At 38.3% G+C, this 21,582-nt stretch overlaps 1 protein-coding gene across 1 annotated transcript in view; it reads left to right on the forward strand.

The window, feature by feature from the left end:
* The window catches only part of CATSPERE (catsper channel auxiliary subunit epsilon), a 160,021-nt gene that overhangs the window by 21,681 nt on the left and 116,758 nt on the right, over nt 1-21,582 (forward strand). Inside the window, exons 3-6 of the mRNA XM_086344924.1 lie at nt 1,393-1,466; nt 1,746-1,815; nt 4,733-4,803; nt 20,565-20,589. Of these exons, the coding sequence (XP_086201050.1) occupies nt 1,393-1,466; nt 1,746-1,815; nt 4,733-4,803; nt 20,565-20,589 (240 nt within the window). The remainder of the gene's footprint in view (nt 1-1,392; nt 1,467-1,745; nt 1,816-4,732; nt 4,804-20,564; nt 20,590-21,582) is intronic.

The raw sequence follows: 21,582 nt of genomic DNA on the forward strand, positions 1-21,582 counted from the left end.
TTTCATGCATTGGAGAAGGAAATGGCAACCCACTCCAGTGTTCTTGCCTGGAGAATCCCAGGGACGGAGGAGCCTGGTGGGCTGCCATCTATGGGGTCGCACAGAGTCGGACACGACTGAATCGACTTAGCAGCAGCTGCAGCAGCAACACTTCCCTTGTAAATGTGGTCAGTTTTGGTAAATGATCTATGTGGGAAAAGAATGTATTTTTTTATTGGTCAGTTTTAGAAATACACACACACACACACACACACACACTCTGACCCTTGAACAATATAGGTTTGAGCTCTCCTGGCCCACTTATACAAAGTTTTTTTTTCAGTAGTAAATACTGAAGTACTACATAATCCAAAGTTGATTAAACCTGTGGATGTGGAATCATAGATACTGAAGAACTGTATATATAGAAGCCTAACTGTAAATTATTGGAGAAGGAAATGGCAACCCACTCCAGTGTTCTTGCCTGGAGAATCCCAGGGACGGGAAGCCTGGTGGGCTGCTGTCTATGGGGTTGCACAGAGTCAGACATGACTGAAGCGACTTAGCAGCAGCAGCAGCAACTATAAATTATAGGCAGATTTCCCTGTGTGGAGCGTCAGTCCCCCTAGCCCCTGAATTGTTCAAGGGTCAACTATAATTATCTTTTTTTCAAGTTTAATCTATGGCTGTAATCTATGTGTGTTAAAAGTCCACTATATATATGACTTAAAATATCTTCTAATAACTCTGTCAAATTTTGCTTTATATACTTTAGGGTTGTGTTCAATTTTCTGGTGAACTTCTTTTTTCTTCTTATACACTATCATTAATCCTATAACATCAAATCTATGAGATAACTGGTATTGTAATTCCCATTTTACAAGTAAAAACAATGAAGCAGTATTTATGTATGTATATATCTACATAATGATGTATACAAATGTACATAATTTTTCTGTAACAGTATTAGAAGGTGAAACTGGGCTCTAGATCTGGCTGAAGAGGAGGACCAGTGTTGAGACTAAGACTGATGATGTTAGGAAGTGTGTGATATACTTCCAGGAAGAAAGAACTTATAAATGAAAGAATGTAGAAGCAGGAAAAAAAGCAGAAGCAAGGAAATAAAGAAACTGCAACTGAAGAAAATTATGATACTAAACACCTTTTAGACACTTAATAGATTATTTTTGAAGTAAAATAAAAAATACTACAGTTTACGGGAGACTATTGAAGTGACATAAAGAAGTTACTTTTCCCTTGTCATAATACTTGTACAATTTAAAAGGAATTGAATTTTAGTTATTCTTTCTTTAAACAGTAAGAGACTCAGAAAATTGAACTCTACATCTAAAAATTGAGATACAAAATTTTGGAGCAGATTTTTTGTTTGAGCTATTTTACCTTCTTTTTCAGATTAAGTTAGAGTATGAAGGAACATTATTTTCTGAATGGAGTGCTCCAGCAACCTGTTCTATAAAAAATAAAAGGTAAGATTTTTTGCTGTGAAAATCAATGTATGTGTAAAAAAACATTCATATAGTATGGACATTTAGATTTAAGGCTGTGATTTAATGTAAATTTCTTTTCATTAAATAGATTTGAAAAGAAAGACAAAAATCACTTTGAAAATAGAAGTAAAATGTTGCTATATTTTTTATTTTTCTTATTAGCATACAATGGAAGTTTTTAGGCTTAAAAAGTTGTAGGGGAATCTCATATGCATCTATACTTATTTCTCCCTTCCCATTTTTTTTTTTAAATGCTAGATTACCCAAGACAGAACTACGATGTTCTTCTCCTGGTATGCATGCTATAAAACCAATTGTTTCAGGCCCAGTAAGTTGATTTAAATGATAAATTAGTAAATCTTGAATAATCATCCCTGTTACATTTTATTTTGCCTTTTTTTTTTGAAGATTTTTACTTAATTTAACCCATTTTAAATGGTAAAGTTGTAACTATAAATGCGGTATTTAAAAATTATTGTCAGTTATCATTAATTTTTAGAAATATCTCATAGCAAATTGTTAAGTTATGAACTGATACAGTGGTTCCCTGCTTATCTGTGATTATACCTTCTGTGCTCTAAGTTAGCCATGGTCAACTATAGTCTGAAATATTTATATGAGAAATTCCAGAAGTAGACAATTCACAAGCTTTAAAATGCAGTTATTCTGAGTGGCATGATGAATTATCTTGCAGTCCCACTCCATCTCCCCGAGATATGGGTTATTTCTTTGTCCAGCATGTCCTACCCATTAGTTACTTAATAGCTTTCCCAGTTATCACACCTATTAATTGCAATATTGTACTCCTTGTGTTTAAGTAACCTTAATTTTACTTAATAATGGCCCTAAAGTACAAGAATAGTGATGCTGGCAATTCAAATATGCCAAAGAGAAGCCATAAAGTACTTCCTTTAAGTGAAAAGATGAAAGTTTTTGACTTAATGAGGAAAGGAGAAAGATCATATTGAAGTAGTTATTTTATTATTAATTATCATCAATATTTTGCTGGGCTTACTTTACAAATCAAACTTTATATTAGGTATGTATGTACAGAAAAAGCAGTATATATAGGGTTGGATTGGTACTATCTATAATTTCAGTCATCCTCTGGGGGTCTTGGACTACATATCCCACAGATAAGAGGGGACTATCGTATGTGATTTTTACATTAGCTTTTTTCATTAGTAAATATATTAAAGCCCCAGTTAACCATCATAATGATAATAGTACTCCCAGCTAAGTGAGACTAATATCATATACTCCTATGACAATACTCAGAACTAAGAGCCATTTCTAGCAGGTTTATTTGTATTCCACTACATTTTCTTCAACTCAAGAAAGCTGTGTGAGTGCAAATAAATGAGTGTTGTTGAATCCTCTCTAGTTTACAATAATAATAATAATGAATTTTGAGCATTGACACTGTACTAATTAGTAACAAAGTACTAATAGTTGAAGTTCCCACACAAGTGTATCTAAAGTCCAATGACTTTAGATGGTCCAATGACTGTGTAGAGACTTCGTGTGACAAATCCTGCCTTTACTTTGGGACTTGTGCCTTCTTTTTGCTTTTTTTTTTTTTTCATAAGTTAACAATTTCCCTGAGTTCTGTTGCTTTCTTTTTACTTAATAATCTTTATTTTCAGGGAACAGGTAGACAGGGTGATGTGGGAGAGGCCAGATGAATATAGTAATTTTTACTTGAATTTGGCTTTTTGAGTTGAGTGCTTGCCAGTTTGTTTCATGACATGATTCCTAAAGAAGTAAAGGATTTCTTTCCCTTTTGTTATGTTTTGGAAGTCTACATAAATGTGTAATACATGTAAAAAGTATGCACACACACAAATACATACATACATATATATATATATATAGGAATATCTTTGTCACTTATATATAGTGTTATCAGGCCTTATACTCTTTAAGGAGGTACATGTACTTAAGGAGGTACAATGGGGCTTTCCTGGTGGCTCAGATGGAAAAGAATCTGCCCGCAATGCAAGAGACCAGGTTCGATCCCCGGGTGGGGAAGATCTCCTGGAGAAGGGAATGGCAACCCACTCCAGTAGTCTTGCCTGGAGAATTCCATGGACAGAGCAGCCTGACAGGCTACAGTTGCAAAGAGTTGGACATGACTGAATGACTAACACACACACACACTGACTTAATATACTCAACAGTCCTCAGTTATAACAACCTAAAATATCTCCAGGCATTGTCAGACATCTTCTTGCAAGCAAATTCATCTCTGGTTGAGAACCATTAAACAGAAAATTAATCAAATTGTATTTCATTGAGGAAGACTGCCTAGGAAAACTCACTGTTTTCCTTTGTATATTCACGGAGAACAATTCTGTGACCAGATCCTAGCGGGGAGGGGTTCAACATGGACCAATTCTCCTATACCAGGTGGGTGTCTTACCATTTAAAGTTCTGGCACCATCTCCCTAGAGTTAACGTCACATCCTACAAGTTAAGGACTCAGTTCCACAAGACTGCCCTCACTTCAAGTGCTAATTGTGAGTCCCTGGTTGTCACCTACACTTCTGACTGACTGATGATGACGGGTGGTAAATTCAGGTTCCCATAACCTTTCCCTTAGTTTTGATAATTTGCTAAACAGCTTGCAGAATTCAGGGAAACACATTTACCAGTTAAAAGGAAGGATATTGTAAAAAAGATCCAGATGAACAGCCAGGTCAAGAAGTATACAGGGCAAGGTCCAGAAGGGTTCTGAGTGCAGGAACGTCTGTCACTGTGGAGTTGGGTACATTACCTACTGGCATCAACCTAGAAGCTCTCTGACTCTCACATTTTAGGGATTTGTGTGGAGATTTCATCAAGTAGGCATGATTGATTATTAGCTCATTTCCACCCCTTCTCCCCTCTCCGCAGAACGGGAGGCTGAACTGAAAGTTCTAAGCTGTTAATCATGGACTGGTCTTTCTAGTGATCAGTTCCCAACCAGGAGCCCACCAAGAGTTTACCTCATTAGAACAAAAGGAATTTAGGAGCTCTGTGTGAGACATTCCTATTACTAAGAATTACAAAAGTGTTAGCAGCAAGTGTCAGGAACAAGGGTCAAAGACCAAATATTAGCAGGTACTGGGGCAAATCTATATATGTATGTGTGTGTATACATATATATACACACACACACACTCGACATATAATTTCACAAAGACAAATATAATAGAAACAATCAGTCATCTAAATTTATCATAGTTTCTTTTTTTTTATTTTAGGATTTAGAGGAAGAACGCTATTTATCTGTGGACAATTCTCATATTTGCTTTCTATGGTATTATAAGACTATGTAAGTAATGCAAAAGAAAGGTAATTAATGCATTTTAAGAGTATTTAGCTTTCAGTTCAGTCACTCAGTCATGTCCAACTCTTTGTGACCCCATGGGCTGCAGCACATCAGGCTTCCCTGTCCATCACCAACTCCCAGAGCTTGCTCAAAGTCATGTCCATTGAGTCGGTGATGCCATCCAACCAGCTCATCCTCTGTCATCCCCTTCTCCTCCTGCCTTCAATCTTTCCCATCATCAGAATCTTTTCAAATGAATCAGTTCTTTGCATCAGGTGGCTAAAGTATTGGAGTTTCAGCTTCAGCATCAGTCCTTCCAATTAATATTCAGGACTGATTACCTTTAGGATGGACTGGTTGGATCTCCTTGCAGTCCAAGGGACTCTCAAGAGTCTTCTCCAACACCACAGTTCAAAAACATAAATTCTTCAGCACTCAGCTTTCTTTATAGTCCAACTCTCACATCCATAGGAAGCTTGGTGACTCAGATGGTAAAGCATTTGCCTACAATGTGGGAATTCCCTGGTTTGGGAATTCAACCCCTGGGTTGGGAAGATTCCCTGGAGAAGGAAATAGCAACCCACTCCAGTACCCTTGCCTGGAAAATCCCATGGATGGAGGAGCCTGGTAGGCTACAGTACATGGGATCACTAAGAGTCGGACATGACTGAGCGACTTCACTCTCACATCCATACATGATTACTGGAAAAACCATAGCTTTGACTAGACAAATCTTTGTCAGTAAAGTAATGTCTCTGCTTTATAATATGCTCTCTAGGTTGGTCATAGCTTTTCTTCCAGGGAGCAAGCGTCTTTTAATTTCATGGAGGCAGTCACCATCTGTGGTGATTTTGGAGCCCCCCAAAATGAAATCTCTCACCGTTTCCACTGTTTCCCCATCTATTTGCCATGAAGTGATGGGACTGGATGCCATGATCTTAGTTTTTTGAATGTTGAGTTTTAAGCCAACTTTTTCACTCTCCTCTTTCACTTTCATCAAGAGGCTCTTTAGTCATTCTTCGTTTTCTGCCATAAGGGTGGTGTCATCTGCTTTCTCCCGGCAATCTTGATTCCAGCCTTCATCCAGTCCAGCATTTCTCACGATGTACTCTGCATATAAGTTAAATAAGCAGGGTGACAATATACAGCCTTGACGTACTCCTTTTTCGATTTGGAACCAGTCTGTTGTTCCATGTCCAATTCCAACTGTTGTTTCTTGACCTATATACAGATTTCTCAGGAGGCAGGTCAGGTGATCTGGTATGTCCATCTCTTTAAGAATTTTCCACAGTTTGTTGTGATCCACACAGTCAAAGCCTTAGCTTTAATTAACCACACATGAATTATCTACATTATAGTTTCCATATAAAATTTTATTCACCAATTAAGTTATCCTCTGGACTTCCCTGGTGGCTCAGATGGTAAAGCGTCTGCCTGGAATGCAGGAGACCTGGGTTCAATCCCTGGGTGGAGAAGATACGTTGGAGAAGGAAATGGCACCCCACTCTAGTACTCTTGCCTGGAAAATCCCATGGACAGAGGAGCCTGGTGGGCTACAGTCCATGGGGTTGCAAAGAGTCAGACACGACTGAGCAACTTCACTTTCACTTTACATTATCCTCAAAAGTACTACCCAACTAATACTGAAGAACAAACAGTAAAAATAACAATGTATGTATGTGTAAGCTGTCGTGTCTGACTCTGAAACCCCATGGACTGTAGCCCACCAGGCTCCTCTGTTTATGGAATTTTCTAGGCAAGAATACTGGAGTGGGTTGCCACTTCCTTCTCCAAAAAATAACAACAGCAGCCACCATCTGAACATATACTGCTTCTATGTGGTCATACTTCATGTAAATCAGCTTTGTCAATTTTCATAATATCCAGTTAAATGTCAGCATTACTATTTTTATTATAAAGGGGGAAATGTAAGCTTGGGTAGGTTAAATAATTTGGAAAAATATATGTAGCTACTAAAAGATAGCATTGGAAATTGGCTCTGGTTTTTCAGATTACAGGCTTCTTTTGTTTCCACTATATATATTATATTCCAAAAGGAGTCTCTTAGTTTCTTAGATAGCTCTTCAAACCCTTTTTAACATGATGATGAATGATATAACTAAGAAGGAAAAACTAGTACAAGAAAAAATAATTAATTGCATTATAAAATCAATAACTAAATGTATCAATAACTAAAATGTATCAATGAATCAGAGTTTTTTTTTTTTTTTTTTTTTTTTTAGTATCATAGTCAAAGCATATCCTAAGCACTGGATAGAGTATAAGGAACTGTCTTATATGGTCCCTGCTTTCCAGATGACTATAATGTACTTCATTCTTTTTATCTACTTAATATCACTTTCTTTGAGGGAAATATCCCTCCTCTATTTTGTGGTGATGGAGAAGGCAATGGCATCCCACTCTAGTACTCTTGCCTGGAAAATCCCATGGGCGGAAGAGCCTGGTGGGCTGCAGTCCATGGGGTCGCTGAGGGTTGGACACGACTGAGCGACTTCACTTTCACTTTTCACTTTCATGCATTGGAGAAGGAAATGGCAACCCACTCCAGTGTTCTTGCCTGGAGAATCCCAGGGACAGGGGAGCCTGGTGGGCTGCCGTCTATGGGGTCACACAGAGTCAGGCATGACTGAAGCGACTTAGCAGCAGCAGCAGCAGCATTTTGTGGTGAAATTATTAATTTCATTTGATTTATGTGGTACTACATGACCAACCTAGATACCATGTTCAAAAGCAGAGACATTACTTTGCCAACAAAAGTCCGTCTAGTCGTGGCTATGGTTTTTCCTGTGGTCATGTATGGATATGAGAGTTGGACTGTGAAGAAGGCTGAGCGCTGAAGAATTGATGCTTTTGAACTGTGGTGTTGGAGAAGACTCTTGAGAGTCCCTTGGACTGCAAGGAGATCCAACCAGTCCTTTCTGAAGGAGATCAGCCCTGGGATTTCTTTGGAGGGAATGATGCTAAAGCTGAAACTCCAGTACTTTGGCCACCTCATGAGAAGAGTTGACTCATTGGAAAAGACTCTGATGCTGGGAGGGCAGGAGGAGAAGGGGACGACAGAGGATGAGATGGCTGGATGGCATCACTGACTCGATGGACGTGAGTCTGAGTGAACCTCAGGAGTTGGTGATGGACATGGAGGCCTGGCGTGCTGCGATTCATGGGGTCGCAAAGAGTCAGACACGACTGAGCGACTGAACTGAACTGAACTGAACCTTTACAACCAGGCTTTCCTGTAGCTCGACTGGTGAAGAATCCACCTCCAATGCAGGAGACTCTAGTTTGATTCCTGGGTCAGGAAGATCCCCTGGAGAAGGGGTAGGGTCCCACTCCATATTCTTAGGCTTCCCTGGTGGTTTAGTCAGTAAGGAATCCACCTGCAATGTGGGAGACCTGGGTTCAATCCCTGGGTTTGGAAGATCCCATGGAGGAGGGTATGGCAACCCACTCCAGTATTCTTGCCTGGAGAATCCCCATGGACAGAGGAGCCTGGTGGACTACAGTCCATGGGGTTGCAAAGATTCAGATACAACTGAGTAACTAAGCACAGCACAGCACAGCACCTTTACAACCCCATATTTTATTGGCCACAGAGAATATTGAGTATTGGCATATGACCCAAAACTAACCTATCAGAATATTTATGTCTTTGGTAAAACATGATTTTGGCTGATAGTTTGATTATTCTGGTTCACATGGTCCCTTAAAGTCAGATGGCCCTGCAGTTTATGTATAATCTTTAAATTGAAAGATCTGATCACTAGATTTCAGCAAGCCCCACCAACAGGACACATTTACCCATTCTTCTCTAATTTATGGCCACTCTCCTGGAGTCTACTAAGAAACAGAATTAAGTCTCTGCTACTAATGAAACTGGCAGACTTATGTCCTTGTTGGGAATTTCAGACATGCCAATCACCAGCTTTCCCTCTGTCAGTTTTGAACCAACTTAGAAACAGAAAAGGGAAAATTTGGAAATAAAAATCCATGGTAACACTTCATTGGAGAATAGATCCTGCCTCTGTAACCAAAAGGCTACTTTCTCTTTCCCCTAAGAGGAGATCATGGGAACCATCAGTGACTAATACCCATGTATCCATCACACAAGTGAACAAATAGAACATTACCAGCATGTTAGAATCTGCTTAGGCTTCCCCGATGGCTCAAACAGTAAAGAGTCGGCCTGCAATGCAAGAGACCCAGGTTCAATCCCTGGGTCTGGAAGATCCCCTGGAGAAGGGAATGGCAACCCACTCCAGTATTCTTGCCTAGAAAATTCCATAGACAGAGGAGCCTGGTGGGCTACATACAGTCCATTGGGTTGCAAAGAGTCAGACACGACTCATTGACTTTCACTTTCTTTCTTATGCCCCTACTCATCATATCCTATCCCTCACGAGTTAACTGCTATCCTGAAAACTGTATAATAGATTCTTCACTTTTTATAGTTTACCAACAATATATAATGGTAATAAATTGTTTAGTTTTGTTTTTGAATGTTATTTAAATTGAATCATATTATAAGCATTCATCTGTGACTTGCTTCTTTCTCTAAACATTACAAATTTGACACTCATCCATCTTTAAACAAGAATCTTTAGTTCTTACATTGTTCCTGCCTGATGGTACTTCATTATATAACTATTTTTGCTTATTCTCCTGCTGATGCATTTATTTTCAAGATAGTGCCTTGCTCCTCAAAATGTGGTCCAAGGACCAGCAGCACGAGTGTCATCTGGGAACTTGTTAGATATAAAGAATCTCAGCTTCGTTTCAAACCTTATGGGTCGTAATCTGAATTTTGACAAGATCCTGCAGTCATTTGTATGTACATTATTTGGAAATAATAATTTGGAAAGTACCAATCTAATGTACATAAATAACGTTTTTCTAGGGAATAGACCTAAAAGTAAAATTACCTAAATGTAGGATATACATTTGTTCCACTTTACTAGGTCATGCCTCTGTGTGTGTGTGTTCAGTTGCTCAGTCGTGTCTGGATCTTTGTGACTCCATAGTCTGTAGCCCGCTAGGCTCCTCTGTCCATGGGATTTTTCAGGCAAGAATACCGGAGTGGGTTGCTATTTCCCACTCTGGGGAATCTTCCTGACTCAGGGATCGAACCCACATCTCTTGTGTCTCCTGCATTGGCAGGCGGGTACTTTACCACTGTGCCACCTGGGACGCCTCCAAATGATTTTTAAAAGATTGTCCAAATTTACATCTATACTGGCAGTGGGTGAAAGTTCCCATTGTGTTATATCTTACAACACTTAACATCTGACTTTTAAATTCTTTTCAATCTAGTAGCTGTGAAATCACATCATTGTTCTTTTATCTGCATTTCCTTGATTACCGTGAAGCATGTTTTCATTTATTCATGAAGAATTTTTCTTCTGTATTAAATTAGCATTTTAACCCATTTTATTTCTTGGTTTCATAATGATCTGTAAGGTTTCACTAAATTCTGTATAGTTTTGCTTTCTACAGTTAAATTCTTAATCCACTTGGAATTAGGTTTTGTGTATGCTTCAGGATAGAAATACAACTTTATTGGTTGTGTATGAATAAAGAGTCAGACATGACTGAGCAACTGAACTGAACTGAACTGAATTAATTTTTTAGATCCATTTATTGAATGATTTGGGGCTTCCCTTCTGACTCAGCTGGTAAAGAATCTGCCTGCAATGCAGGAGACCTGGGTTCGATCCCTGGGTTGGGAAGATTCCCTGAAGAAGGGAACAGCTACCCACCCAGTATTCTGCCTGGAGAATTCCATGGACTGTATAGTCCATGAGGTCCCAAAGAGTCGGACTTTCACTTCACTTCACTTCACTGAATGATATTTCCACAAAACCAGTTCTACCAGAGATCAAGTTTCCGTGTATGCATGGATTTCATCCTGGATTAGCTATTCTGTTTAGCTGATCCAAAGATGGAGAAGCTCTATACAGTTAGCAAAAACGAGACCAGGAGCTGACTGTGGCTCAGACCATGAACTCCTTATTGCCAAATTCAGACTTAAATTGAAGAAAGTAGGGAAAACCACTAGACCATTCAGGTATGACCTAAATCAAATCCCTTATGATTATACAGTGGAAGTGAGAAATAGATTTAAGGGCCTAGATCTGATAGATAGAATGCCTGATGAACTATGGAATGAGGTTCATGACATTGTACAGGAGACAGGGATCAAGACCATCCCCATGGAAAAGAAATGCAAAAAAGCAAAATGACTGTCTGGGGACGCCTTACAAATAGCTGTGAAAAGAAGAGAAGCGAAAAGCAAAGGAGAAAAGGAAAGATATAAACATCTGAATGCAGAGTTCCAAAGAATAGCAAGAAGAGATAAGAAAGCCTTCTTCAGCGATCAATGCAAAGAAATAGAGGAAAACAACAGAATGGGAAAGACTAAAGATCTTTTCAAGAAAATCAGAGATACCAAAGGAACATTTCATGCAAAGATGGGCTCAATAAAGGACAGAAATGGTATGGACCTAACAGAAGCAGAAGATATTAAGAAGAGATGGCACGAATACACAGAAGAACTGTACAAAAAAGATCTTCACGACCCAGATAATCACGATGGTGTGATCACTGACCTAGAGCCAGACATCCTGGAATGTGAAGTCAAGTGGGCCTTAGAAAGCATCACTACGAACAAAGCTAGTGGAGGTGATAGAATTCCAGTTAAGCTATTCCAAATCCTGAAAGATGATGCTGTGAAAGTGCTGCACTCAATATGCCAGCAAATTTGGAAAACTCAGCAGTGGCCACAGGACTGGAAAAGGTCAGTTTTCATTCCAATCCCAAAGAAAAGCAATGCCAAAGAATGCTCAAACTACCGCACAATTGCACTCATCTCACATGCTAGTAAAGTAATGCTCAAAATTCTCCAAGCCAGGCTTCAGCAATATGTGAACCGTGAACTTCCTGATGTTCAAGCTGGTTTTAGAAAAGGCAGAGGAACCAGAGATCAAGTTGCCAACATCTGCTGGATCATGGAAAAAGCAAGAGAGTTCCAGAAAAACATCTATTTCTGCTTTATTGACTATGCCAAAGCCTTTGACTGTGTGGATCACAATAAACTGTGGATAATTCTGAAAGAGATGGGATTACCAGACCACCTGATCTGCCTCTTGAGAAATCTGTATGCAGGTCAGGAAGCAACAGTTAGAACTGGACATGGAACAACAGACTGGTTCCAAATAGGAAAAGGAGTTCGTCAAGGCTGTATATTGTCACCCTGTTTATTTAACTTATATGCAGAGTACATCATGAGAAACGCTGGGCTGGAAGAAACACAAGCTGGAATCAAGATTGCCGGGAGAAATATCAATAACCTCAGATATGCAGATGACACCACCCTTATGGCAGAAAGTGAAGAGGAACTCAAAAGCTTCTTGATGAAAGTGAAAGTGGAGAGTGAAAAAGTTGGCTTAAAGCTCAACATTCAGAAAACAAAGATTCATGGCATCCGGTCCCATCACTTCATGGGAAATAGATGGGGAAACAGTGGAAACAGTGTCAGACTTTATTTTTCTGGGCTCCAAAATCACTGCAGATGGTGACTGCAGCCATGAAATTAAAAGACGTTTGCTCCTTGGAAGGAAAGTTATGACCAACCTAGATAGCATATTCAAAAGCAGAGACATTACTTTGCCAACAAAGGTTCATCTAGTCAAGGCTATGGTTTTTCCTGTGGTCATGTATGGATGTGAGAGTTGGACTGTGAAGAAGGCTGAGCACCAAAGAATTGATGCTTTTGAACTGTGGTGTTGGAGAAGACTCTTGAGAGTCCCTTGGACTGCAAGGAAATCTAACCAGTCCATTCTGAAGGAGATCAGCCCTGGGATTTCTTTGGAAGGAATGATGCTAAAGCTGAAACTCCAGTACTTTGGCCACCTCATGCGAAGAGTTGACTCATTGGAAAAGACTCTGATGCTGGGAGGGATTGGGGGCAAGAGGAGAAGGGGACAACAGAGTATGAGATGGCTGGATGGCATCACTGACTCGATGGACGTGAGTCTCAGTGAACTCCGGGAACTGGTGATGGACAGGGAGGCCTGGTGTGCTGCAAATCATGGGGTCGCAAAGAATCAGACACGACTGAGCGACTCTTCTGATCTGATCTGAACAAATTATATTATCTGTATTATTATAAGTTTTTTTTTAAATCTTGAGAAGTGGTAGCACAAATACCTGCCTCACACCGACCCCAATTCTTGTCCTCTTTTAGGAACTTCTTAGCTTTATCTTGGGCCTGTTTCTCTTTTCTATAAATTTTTGGAATTGGTTTGTCAATTCTACAAAAAACCTTAGTTGGGTTTTTTATAATATGTCTATATATTTTAATCAATTTAAGAAGCCTTTCTACTCCAGACTAATATATAACCCTCCATTTGCTCAGGTTTTTTTTACATGTCTGCCAATAAAATTTTGTAATTTTTAATAATAAAAGTACCAGGACATTTTCATTAGGATCAAAACCACCCCCAAGAAAAAGAAATGTAAAAAGGCAAAATGGTTGTCTGAGGAGGCCTTACAAATAGCTGAGAAAAGGAGAAGTGAAAGGCAAAGGAGAAAAGGAAAAATATGCCTATTTGAATGCAGAGTTCCAAAGAATAGCAAGGAGAGATAAGAAAGCCTTCCTCAGTGATCAATGCAAAGAAAGAGGAAAACAATAGAATGGGAAAGACTGGAGATCTCAAGAAAATGAGAGATACCAATGAACATTTCATGCAAAGATGGGCATAATAAAGAACATAAATGGTATGGACCCAACAGAAGCAGAAGATATTAAGAAGAGGTGTCAAGAATCCACGGAAGAATTATACAAAAAAGATCTTCAGGACCCAGATAATCACAATGGTGTGATCACTTACCTAGAGCCAGACATCCTGGAATACAAATTCAAGTGGGCCTTAGGAAGGCCCACTGTGAACAAAGCTAGTGGAGATGATGGAATTCCAGTTGAGCTATTTCAAATCCTGGAAGATGATGCTCTGAAAGTGCTGCACTCAATATGCCAGCAAATTGGGAAAACTCAGCAGTGGCCACAGGACTGGAAAAGGTCAGTTTTCATTCCAATCCCAAAGAAAGGCAATGCCAAAGAATGTTTAAACTACCACCCAATTGCACTCATCTCACATGCTAGCAGAGTAATGCTCAAAATTCTCAAGCCAGGCTTCAACAATACAGGACCCACGAACTTCCAAATGTTCAAACTTGCTTTAAAAAAGGCAGAGGAACCAGAAATCAAATTGCCAACATCCACTGGATCATCAAAAAGGCAAGAGAGTTCCAGAAAAACATCTACTTCTGCTTTACTGATTATGCCAAAGCCTTTGACTGTGTGGATCACAGCAAACTGTGGAAAATTCTTTAAGAGATGGACATACCAGATCACCTGACCTGCCTCTTGAGAAATCTGTGTGCAGGTCAAGAAGCAACAGTTAGAACTGGACATGGAACAACAGACTGATTCCAAATAGGAAAAGGAATACGTCAAGGCTATATACTGTCACCCTACTTGTTTAACTTATATGCAGAACACATCATGAGAAATGCTGGACTGGATGAAGCACAAGCTGGAATCAAGTTTTCTGGGAGAAATAGCAATTACCTCAGATATGCAGATGACACCACCCTTAATGGCAGAAAGCGAAGAAGAACTAAAGAGCCTCTTGATGAAAGTGAAAGAGGAGAGTGAAAAAGTTGGCTTAAAACTCCACATTCAGAAAATTAAGATCATGGCATCTGGTCCCACCACTTCATGGTAAATAGATGGGGAAACAGTGAAAAGAGTGAGAGATTTCATTTTGGGGGGCTCCAAAATCACTGCAGATGGTGACTGCACCCATGAAATTAAAAGACGTTTGCTCCTTGAAAGAAAAGTTATGACCAACCTAGAGAGCATATTAAAAAGCAGAGACATTACTTTGCCAGCAAAGGTCTGTCTAGTCAAAGCTATGATTTTTCCAGTAATCATGTATGGATGTGAGTTTGGACTATAAAGAAAGCTGAGCACCAAAGAACTGATGCTTTTCAACTGTGGTGTTGGAGCACTCTTGAGAGTCCCTTGGACTGCAAGGAGATCCAACCAGTCCATCCTAAAGGAAATCAGTCCTGAATATTCATTGGAAGGACTGATGCTGAAGCTGAAACTCTGATACTTTGGCCACCTGATGCGAAGAACTGATTCATTTGAAAAGTCCCTGATGCTGAGAAAGATTGAAGGCAGGAGGAGAAGCAGACAACAGAGGATGAGATGGCTGGATGGCATCACCAACACAATGGACATGAGTTTGAGTAAACTCTGGGAGTTGGTGATGGACAGGGAGCCTGGTGTGCTGCAGTCCATTGGGTCACAAAGAGTCGGACATGACTAAGCAACTGAACTGAACGGAACTGAATTCTTAGGTACTTTATATTTTTGTTTCTCTTATAAATAATCTAATTTTTAAAATTATAATTTCTAACCAGCTCTTCCTGTTGTATAGAATACACTTTTCTTTTGACTGTTGATTTTTGCATTCAGCAATATTGCTAAGTTATGATTATGTATTCTCTTGGAATTTAATAAAATCAGATTACCTGAAAATAATGATGATTTTGTTTTTCTTTCTTATAAGTATGCCTTCTATTCCTTTTATTCTTACTGCATGTCTAGAATATCAAATACAAGGTGATAGCAGGGCTTTTTATTTTATTCACCATCTCAAAAGGAAGACTCTCATCATTTCACTATTTTGCATAATATTTGTTACAGGTTATGAGTTAAACTTTACCTGATTAAGGAAGGTCCTTTTTATTCCAAGCTGGCTGCGAATTCATTTTATGACTTGTTAAATAATCAAAGTGTTTTTCTGCTTCCACATAAACATCTGTATAGTTTTTCTCTTTTTACTATGTAAATCTGATAATAGTTATTACTATTTCCATATTAATAAACTTGTATTTCTAGAATAAGCCAACTTGGTCTTGATGAATTATCTTTCATATACATTTATAGATTCCATTTGCTAATCTTGTTTAGGTTTTAATGTGTGTGAATATACATGAGTGGGAGTGGCCTGTGGTTTTACTCCCCTCGTATATGCTTTAATACATTTGATACCAAGACTATGCTAGACTCATCATGTAAGTTAGGGTTAGTCTTTCTTTTCTATTCTCTTCACTTGTGGCTCAACTGGTAAAGAATCTGCCTGCAATGCGGGAGACCTGGGTTTGATCCCTGGGTTGGGAAGACCCCCAGAGAGGCTACCCACTCCAGTGTTCTGGCCTGGAGAATTCCATGGACTGTATAGTCTATGGGGCCACAAAGAGTTGGACACTACTGAACAATTTTAACTTTACTTCTATTCTCTGAGAGATTTTATTTAAGATTGGAAATATATGTTCCTTGAATATTTGATGGTAACTTGCATAGAAATCTACCTGGATCTGGATTTTTTGAGTGTGCGGGGGAAGATTTTATAACTATTAACTCAATTTCTTTAATGGTTAGAATGCTACTTTAGAGTTCTAATTCTTGTAAAATTCATTTCTGCAGTATTTTTCCAAAAATTCTTCCATGTCTTCAGTTAGCAATGTTAGTATCAATTTTTATGTCATGAAATTTCCCATAATATCCTCTTATATTTTTGTTTAATCTCTGCAGTAGTTGTAGGTATGCCACTCTTTTATCATTTCTAATATTTCTATTTGTGCCTTCCTTTTGTTTTCTTATTTTTCTTCCTAGAGATATTTTTATTAGTCTTTTTGAAGAACTATATTTTGGCTTTATTGAGTTTTTCTACTGTCATCTACTTTATCTCAATTTGTTTTTTATATTATTTCTTTTTTGAGTTTGTTTTTCTGAAACTTACTAAATTAGTTATTTAGTCTATTACATAGATCTAAGACTTCCTTTTTTTCAAGTGTATGTTTAAGGAAGTAAAATTTCTTCTAAATACCTCTATATTGGAATATCTCATAGTTGTAATATTTCGTTACTGCTCGGAAATAATAGTCTAAGAGCCACTATAATTTGTTTGGCAAATGTGTTGTATAGGAATGCATTTTTAATTTACAGACATGAGTCTTTTAAATTATTATTTTGTTACTGAATTCTAACCTAATTTTATTATTATCACAGAAGTGTTAGAATCAAATCTTTGGCCTAGCATGTAGTCAGAGTTTATAAATGTCTCACAAGTACCTAAAGAAAATATATTTTCCTATTGTTGGATAGCATATGCTATTTATGTCCAGTAGGCCAGTTGTGTTAAGTGTACTGTTCAGATCTTTTGTACCTGTTTGACTCATGAGTTGATATTGGCTAAAATTTCCCACTGTGGTGGTAGACATGTCACTTTTGCATGTAGGTGCCTAATTTTTTGCTTTATACTTTGAGGGTATCTTTTAGGTGACATAACTTTGAATTATTAAGATTTTTTTTAAGAATTGAAACTTTGTAGTGACTGTGTTTATCACTTTTAATGCTTTTCTCCTTTTTTTCGGTTTTGTGTTATATTAACACAAAATCTCTTGTGGTGCCATGTAAGTTCTAGGATTATTTGTTCTAGTTCTGTGAAAAAAAAATGTCATGGGTATTTTGATAGGGATTGCACTAAATCTGTAGATTGCTTTGGTTAGTATAGACATTTTAACAATCTAAAAATTAACAATTAAGTTAAAAATTAACAATTAAGTTAACAATTAACTCTTCCCCTCCAAGAAGAAGGGATCTTTCCATTCCTTTAAATTATCTTCAATTTACTTTATCAAGGTTTTATAGTTTTCCAGCGTACAGATCTTTCACCACCTTGGTTAAGTTTATTCCTTTTTTTTTGGATGAGATTTTCAACAGGATTTTTTTTTTAATTTTCTCTTTCTGATATTTCATTGTTAGTCTAAAAATGCAATGGATTTCTATATATTAATCTTTTTATTCTGCTAGCTTATTGAATTCCTTTATTAGTTCTAATAGTTTTTGTGTGGAGACTTCAGGGTTCTTTACATAGAGTATCATGTCATCTGCAAATAGTTTTACCTCTTCCCTTCCAATTTGAATAACTTTAATTTATTTCTCTTGTCTAATTGCTGTAAAGCTCTCTTATAAATTCTTCACTTCCAAAATCTTCCTTATGTTTTTTGAACAAGTCCCTTTTCTGAACTTCTCATTTTGTTCTTATACTGTTTTTCTAATTTCATTAAATTGTTTTTTGTTGTTGTTGTTCTTTCATAGCTCTCTGAGCATCTTTAGAACCACATTTTGAATTCTTTGTCAGGCTATTCATGTAATCCATTTCCTTAGGATTCATTGCTTGAGTTTAATGTGTCCCCTAAATGGTGTCATGTTCCCCTGATTCTTCACTGTCCTTGTAGCCTGTGTAGGTGTCTGCACATTTGAAGAAGCAGTCACCACTTCCAGGCATCATAGACTGACCTCACTAAGAAAAGACCTCCACCTGTGGTTGTACATGCTGGAGCGTGCTGTGACCACCGGTCTATATCTAGTGGTATGGGGCGTCATGTGCAGGGGCATGTGCTGGCTCTGGATCCGGTGGGGTACAATGTCTCATCGTTCAGCCCAGTAAGGTCCAGAACATTGACAGTTGCGTAGTGTTTGCCAAATGCTGCAGGGTGTCCACAGAGACTGCAAGGGCTATCATAGTCCTCAGCAGTGCCTACCGGTACAGTAGATAGGAACCAGAGAAGGCAGTGTGGCGGCCCCAGCCAGGACTCTGTGCATCCTCAGTTTCAGGGGTCAGTTTTAGGTGCCTGTGTGCTGACAGGGGATGTTTTTGACAAACTTCATACTTTTTGAACTTTGGACATACTGCCTATCAAGATTTTTAGTACTTAGTTTCAGTAGCTTTCTCATAGACCAGATTGGACATATGAAATATTATTTTCATCATATGGTCTTAGGAACTTACTGCACGTACATTTACTGATTCCGAGGACATCTTCATTTTATTTTGTGCTTAATAATATACTAAGCACTATGAAGAATTGATGCTTTTGAACTGTGGTGTTGGAGAAGACTCTTGAGAGTCCCTTGGACTGCAAGGCGATCCAACCAGTCCATCCTGAAGGAGATCAGTCCTGGGTGTTCTTTGGAAGGACTGATTCTGAAGCTGAAACTCCAATACTTTGGCCACTTCATGCGAAGAGTTGAATCATTGGAAAAGACCCTGATGCTGGGAGGGATTTGGGGCAGGAGGAGAAGGGGACAACAGAGGATGAGATGGCTGGATGGTATCACCGACTCAATGGACGTGAGTTTGAGTGAACTCTGAGAGTTGGTGATGGACAGGGAGGCCTGGTGTGCCCTGATTCATAGGGTTGCAAAGAGTTGGACACGACTGAGCAACTGAACTGAACAGAAGCACTATGCACAAAAGAAAACACAATCCTGAGTCATTGATTTTTAGGGATTATGTGATTTTAAAAATAACAGCTATCTTTAAAGTGAAAAATTACTTTCTAAAAAATATATAAATAAATATACAAGTAAATTTTCTTCTTTCAAAAAATTTACACTGAAAGGCTATAAATGAAACATTTGCAGTGCTAACTGATAAATTTTGTCTTGACATAAATTAAAACATATAAACTCTATAAACTTTTTTTTTTATTGGCCATGCCATGTGGCATGCAGAATCTTAGTTCCTGGAGCATGGATTGAACCTGTGCCCCTTGTAGTGGAAACAGGGAGTCTTAACCACTGGGCGATCAGGGAAGTCCCTAAACTATGGACTTTTTAATGTGCATTGATCATGTCAAATTAGCTTACAGTATTATTCAGGAAGAAGTATACAGATTCATGCCCCTCAGCAAAAATTATATTTAATTATGGACATGAGCGCTTTTTTTTAACATTTAGCATTTAATCATTTATGTGTCCATAATGGAATATAAGGGCTTCCCAAGTGGCTTAGTGGATAAAGAACTCACCTGCCATTGCAGGAGATGTAAGAGACACAGGTTAGATCCCTGGGTTGGGAAGAGCCCCTGGAGGAGGGCATGGCAACCCACTCCAGTATTCTTGGCTGGAGAATCCCCATGGAGAGAGGAGCCTGGCAGGCTACAGTCCACAGGGTCACAAGGAGTTGGAAACAACTGAAGTGACTTACACACAGTGGAATATAAACAGAATATTCTTACTCTTTGGGAGAAAAGTTATGACCAACCTAGACAGCATATTAAAAAGTAGAGATGTTACTTTGCCAACAAACATGCATCTAGTCAAGGCTGTGGTTTTTCCAGTAATCATGTATGGATGTGAGAGTTGGACTATAAAGAAAGCTGAGCACCTAAGGATTGATGCTTTTGAACTGTGGTGTTGGAGAAGACTCTTGAGAGTCCCTTGGACTGCAAGGAGATCCAACCAGTCCATCATAAAGGAAATCAGTCCTGAATATTTATTGGAAGGACTGATGCTGAAGCTGAAGCTCCAATACTTTGACCACCTGATGTGAAAAGCTGACTCATTTGAAAAGGCCCTGATGCTGGGAAAGATTGAAGAAGGGAGGAGAAGGGGATGACAGAGGATGAGATGGCTGGATGGCATCACCAACTCAATGGACATGAGTTTGGTGATGGACAGGGAGGCCCGGTGTGCTGCCATTCATGGGGTCGCAAAGAGTCACACACGACTGAGCAACTGAACTGAACTGATGTTGAAAGTAGATTATTTAACTGAATATTTAGGATGCTGTTTACTAAAATATGATTTTTCTTTTTCCCAACAGAAGTTTGGTTCACAATTTAACCCAGGTAAAACTTTTTTAAGTTTTGTATACTTCTTCACATATTGCCACTATATTATTTTTCTCTTCCATATTTACCAGAAAAGGAATTTTCAAAATTAATTCTCAACAAAATTTACTTAGAGCAGAGGTTACTCACGGTATGGACTAAGATCGCCTAGGTCTTCACAAGCCTTTTGAGGAGGTCCACGAGGTCTACACTTTTCCAACTATATATCTGTCTGAATAGATTTCCCCCCATATACTTCCACCAGAATACCATATACCAACAGCTTGAATGTAGAAGCACTGATGATAATCCAGCTGTCTCTTATTAAGCCAAATATTAAAGAGATTTTACAATGTAAAACAACCATTCTTCTTACTATTCTTTATCTTGGAAAATAACTATTTTTTTCATAAACATGTTGCCATTTCCTACTCCAGGGGATCTTCCTGACTCAGGGATCAAACCCAGATCTCCTGTGTCTACTCCACTGGCAGGTGGGTTCTTTACCACTAAGCCTCAGAGGAAGTCCCCATAAACATGTTAGTTAATATATAATGGGTTTATTGTAGATGTTAAAAATAAATTAATAAATATCTTTACATAGTCTCAATGTTTATTTGTTATATGGTAATAAATATTGATAGGGCTAACTGACATAAAACAAAAGCTCTATGGGAGTCTCAATAATTTTCAAGCCTATGAAGGAGTCTTTGAGATCTAAAAATTTTGACATGTGGGTTAGAGGCTGATTTTAAGTGTGACAGAGAGATGTATTCCAAAATTTGAAAACTAAAATAAGGTGGTAATATTTGGATATTAAAGTTCCATAAATATTTTCATTTTTTCAAAGCAATTATATAATGGAAAGAAGAGACAGAAAAAAGATAATAATAAATAAAACTTCCTATATTCAATCAAGATAGTTGAATGAGCTCATGTGTTCGTATGTATCCCTATCCCAATCCCAACTGACATTATAGGATTTACTAAAGCTATAACAATGCAAAAAGA

This window comes from Bos grunniens, chromosome 16 (genome assembly GCF_055505025.1).
Source record: "Bos grunniens cultivar Pamir isolate PY7600 chromosome 16, Bosgru_T2T1.0, whole genome shotgun sequence".
Classification (NCBI taxonomy): Eukaryota; Metazoa; Chordata; class Mammalia; order Artiodactyla; family Bovidae; genus Bos; species Bos grunniens.